General features: G+C 31.6%; 1 protein-coding gene across 1 annotated transcript; it reads left to right on the forward strand.

Moving 5' to 3' along the window:
* Positions 1 to 255: 255 nt before the first annotated feature.
* Positions 256 to 3951, forward strand: LOC112906158. The gene is made up of 4 exons (XM_025979900.1): positions 256 to 741; positions 1055 to 1234; positions 1335 to 3257; positions 3896 to 3951. The coding sequence occupies exons 1-4, from the start codon at positions 624 to 626 to the stop codon at positions 3949 to 3951; spliced, it is 2277 nt and encodes a 758-aa protein (XP_025835685.1). The 5' UTR covers positions 256 to 623.
* The last annotated feature ends 761 nt before the right edge of the window (positions 3952 to 4712 follow it).

The following is a 4712-nucleotide window of genomic DNA, read 5'->3' on the forward strand; positions in this document are numbered from 1 at the left end:
TGATCTTCATGAGCTAAATAAAAATGATATTGTATCCATCCTAGATTTAAAAAATCTATTCCAATCCGAATGGGAATATAGGAAGTAATATGGAAACTGTCGGTGATTTTAATAAAAGGAAAAATGTTACTTATGATTCTAATAACAAAATAGCTAAGTACTAATTTCTTTTGGGATAAAATGTTACAAATAGTTTTTAATTTGAAAGATGATTAGAATAGTAGTAATATTTATTTATAAATAAATCTTTACAATACAGTGTTGGAATGTTTTTTCTAAATATAAATGTAGAATAAGATCGCTAATAATTTAGTAAGAAGGTATTGTAAAAGGAAAAAAGCCTAAACTCGTTATCTTAAGCAGACAATTATTTCTTTATTTTAAAAATGGTGAAACGGTACAAATTATTTCCAATTTGTATTTTATGTTATGCGCCTCCATTATTTGGATTTATTCATGTTGACACGCATGCGTTCATTTTTGGGGGAACTGTAATTTGAATGTCTCTAGAGGATTCCCCAAAAAAATTCGCTTACGAATCCAGTTTATTCTATCAATTTGAGCCCGCGTAACGGTTAAGTGGTTTCTGCCTTTTATTAATCCAAGAACCTAGAACCTTCAAGATGTTTGCTTTATATAAGAATTCCGATGGAATTTATCAAGTATGTGATAGATGTTCTTTTAGTAGAAGCGAAGCTGATTCACCAATTGAAAAGAAAATGGTCTTATTAGCTTATAATGGTTTGTTAATTTTTCCAGATTTTTTGAAATCATTTTACTAATATCAAAATATGTTATGCATTCATTTTACTAGTTAATATTTAATTAATATGTTCTTATACTTTTGGATTATTCGTGAGGTAACTAATTCTAACTTTTTATAATACATATTAAGATTTCCATTGGGTAAATTTATTTTTTTTTTTTTGATATCAGGCTGAAAAGATGACGAAAATAGAAATTACGTAAAGAGCTTTGAGAATCTTTGTACTAAATCAATTATAACACTAATTTTGTTCAGTTTTAAATGGTTACTTTCTTATATTATTTGTAGATGACAAGATAATGTTGGATCAGTTATGTTACAATCTGAATTGTAAATCACCTCGAATCGATTTACGTAATGAGGACCGTAGTAAATCAGATTCAAAACGCAACAATGGCCCATGTATTGTTGATGATCAATTCATAAAACCTAAAAAAATCGTATTTCGATTGTCAACACCTGAAAAGGGTTGGTATTTTTGTTACTTATGGAACTAGTTTTTATGCAAAATTCAATACATTATTGATACTGTTAATTGCTTTCCTTTTCTTTTTCATTCACTTTTAAGATATAAATACGAGTTATCAAGAAAAAGTAGATGAGTCTGGATCACTTTATAATCCATCTGATACTGACATTACTACAGAAAGTGAAGTGCAAAATAGTAAAAATGAAAGTATCATCAATGAATCTGCGAATATGGACCTTTCCTCTCCTGTTGTGGATCAGAATTATACTGATGAGGCAGTTAATACAAAATTGTCATTCAATGTTCCTGGAAATTCTGCTGTTGATGACAACGATTTGATAGTCGATTCATCTGAAGGAAGAAAGAAAAATTTTTGTTTTTTCTGTAAAACCTATCAATCCCAATTAGCACGACATCTAATTCACAAACATTGTGCAGAAAAGGAAGTTACAGAATTGAAAAACCTTCCCCCAAAATCTATAGAAAGAAAAAGATTAATTGCGCAAATAAGAAAAAATGGAAATTTTTTGCTTTTAGATAAAAACTTCAGTGATGGTAAATTAATACCTCTTCGGCGACCAACAAATGAAAAAAAATATTCTGCTAAAGATTATATTGTTTGCCCTGACTGTAAAGGTCTATACACCAAGAATAATATTCGCCATCATTATTCCAATTGTACCGGTCAAGCTAAAAGTAGCAGGGGTATTTTAAAAATTGCACGGGCTGTAATTGGTCGAATTCATGAACGTGCGTCAATCCGAATGAGACAAAAAGTAATACCGCGGATGCATGAGGATGATATTGTTAGAATTATTAGATATGATTTATTACTTATATTATATGGTAATGATTTATGTCTCAGACACCGTCGAGAATATCGTGATAAAATGATAAGACAAAATTTGCGTCAATGCGGTAAATTCTTGCTGTTTCTAAAGGCAAAAAATTCTAAAATTACAGATTTTTCTTCAATTTACGACACAAATCATTACCATTTTATCCTAGACAGTATTGATGCATTTATTGGACTGGATGAGGATACTGGGCATTATAAATCTGCAAGTAGTGCAACATCACTAGCACGACATATAAAGGAGATCGGAAAAATTTACATAAATGAATGCATTATAATAAAAGATCGCGAAAAAGAAAAAGAAATAAAAAAATTCTTGCATTTGTGTGGAACAGGTTTCGCTACAGTTACAAATAAGACTGCAATGGAAACATTAGTTGCTCAACAACGAAAAAAAGTTGTTACTTTACCATTATCGAACGATATTGCACTTTTAAATAGTTATTTAGATAAGGTAATCGACGAATATTACAGTACATTGAAATTGGAGTTTTCTGTTGTTGTATGGCAAAAACTGGCCGAAGCTCTTCTCACAAGAGTCCAAGTATTCAACCGACGACGGCCTGGAGATATCGAACGATTGGAAGTAGCCGATATGAAGAATGTGCACTCTATTAATGAACACGATGAAGATTATAAAAGTTTGTCAAAAGATGAGAGAGAAGCTGCAAAAGAGTATGTGAGAGTATCAATGAGAGGGAAACTGAATCAAAACGTTCCAATCCTGCTTACAAAAAGATGGCACGAAATAATGTTACTACTAATAAAATTGAGACGTGAAGCTGGCGTGAAACCAAAAAATATTTACGTTTTTGGAATTCCGGGGATTGATGATCAAGCTGTTCTGATTGCAACAGCACTACTTCGAAAGTTTTCAGAAAAATGCGACGCTAAAAATCCGAAAGCTCTACGAGCCACTCCGCTTCGAAAACACGCTGCAACTAAATGTGCACAACTTGGCCTAGATGAAGCCAATACTGTAAATTTTGCAAAATTTATGGGCCATGATTTGAAAATTCATAAAAATATTTACAGGCAATCAGTTGCAAAAACTGATATCCTTGGGATATCAAAGGTATTAGAAACGGCATCGAAATCGAAGCAAAACGACAGTTTAAGTGACGTAAACCAATTTTCATCATCGCAATCAGATCTAGATGTAGGAAGTATTGATGATACTATGGACTCCTCAACAGATATTAATAAAATTATTCATAAATACTCTAATAAAGGTCATTCACAAAAAAAATGGAAAGGAAAAAATCCTCGTCATGATAAGTGCAAAAAAACTAGCACTGCAATAAAGACAAGGTGGACAAAAGAAGAGATTCGCTGTATCAAAACCCATTTTGCTGACAACCTAAGGACGGGGAAGTTACCACCCTTACCTCACATAAGAGATATTCAGAAGAATTACGGCATCCTGAAGAATCGTGAACCACAGGTGATCAAAGCATGGATAAATAATCAGCTCGTACATAAAAAAAGAAGCAATAAATAAATGCTTCGCTGTTTTTCTTATTTTATAATTTTTCATTTAAACATTGTATTTGTTTAGTATTGTAATACAAATATATATAATAACTAAAATTTGTCATCACAATTATTTTTAAGATTCTTTTGTATACTGCTTTGAATAAATTATTCAGTTAATAATAATCAATTAAATATGCATCGATCGTAAATAAAACATTAACAGTAAAGTTAAAAAACAATTCAGTATGAAGATAAGTAATGATGCAATGTTCGTATTTACAATTGGCTTATTCCGAAAAAATTTTTTTTGTTGTACGATTTTGTGTAGTACTCAATATTCCGTTTACGCATTGGGGCACAATTTTCGTTGTGATAGGTACGTAGTTTTTCTAATATGTTGGCTGTCATCTAATGGACCTTAACGCGAGTGCATTTTCTTCGGCTGATCCGTAACTTAATACCAAACATAACAATAACGTTACAGCAAAAAGCAGATGATTCCGACCTACTGAAGACGAATTTTTCTAGGATCAGCTGGCAATTGTAATTAATTTGCGATTGTGCAGGGCCGGCATCAAAACTGTTATAATTTTATAATTTTTTGTTTGAAAAGTCAAAAGTGTTATAACATTTTATGTTCAAAATGTCCGTAGGAATCTGTGGTATAAATATTATTTGTTATAACTCAAACACCCTATACATCCTGAATCTACCGCTTTGCAGCCCACAAAACATTAAATTGTTGGTATCTGCTTGTATCTCTATCAATTGAGGAATTATTTTAGGTTCCACTGTATATCTAACACTTCTCTCGTTAATTAAACGACTCACTTTGTCTACATACGTACTTCAATTAAAACTGCCTATACTTATTTTCTATCATAACGTCTACTAAAAATATTTAAGATTTACATAAAGGACAATGAATGATTTTGAAATATGAATTATGAAAAGATGTGCCAAGAATCGAACTAGTTAAGAGTCAAAAAGCAAGTGTTCTATATGTTTTTAAGTGTCGTGCATCGTATCGTGATGGGTGTTGGTCCTTGTTTCTTATAAAAAAAGCAGACACTTCGAGAGACAGGAAGGTACCTACGAGGGTCGAAGTTTCAAGTCACAAGTACTCTCGTCTTTTCATTGCTCCA

This window comes from Agrilus planipennis, unplaced genomic scaffold, assembly GCF_000699045.2.
Source record: "Agrilus planipennis isolate EAB-ADULT unplaced genomic scaffold, Apla_2.0 scaffold160, whole genome shotgun sequence".
Classification (NCBI taxonomy): Eukaryota; Metazoa; Arthropoda; class Insecta; order Coleoptera; family Buprestidae; genus Agrilus; species Agrilus planipennis.

Coding starts and splice junctions, on each gene's coding strand:
- LOC112906158 (XM_025979900.1), top strand. CDS start 624: ATGTTTGCTTTATATAAGAATTCCGATGGAATTTATCAAGTATGTGAT. Junction 742..1,054: donor GGTCTTATTAGCTTATAATG/GTTTGTTAATTT, acceptor TATTATTTGTAG/ATGACAAGATAATGTTGGAT. Junction 3,258..3,895: donor ATCAGATCTAGATGTAGGAA/GTATTGATGATA, acceptor GATTTTGTGTAG/TACTCAATATTCCGTTTACG.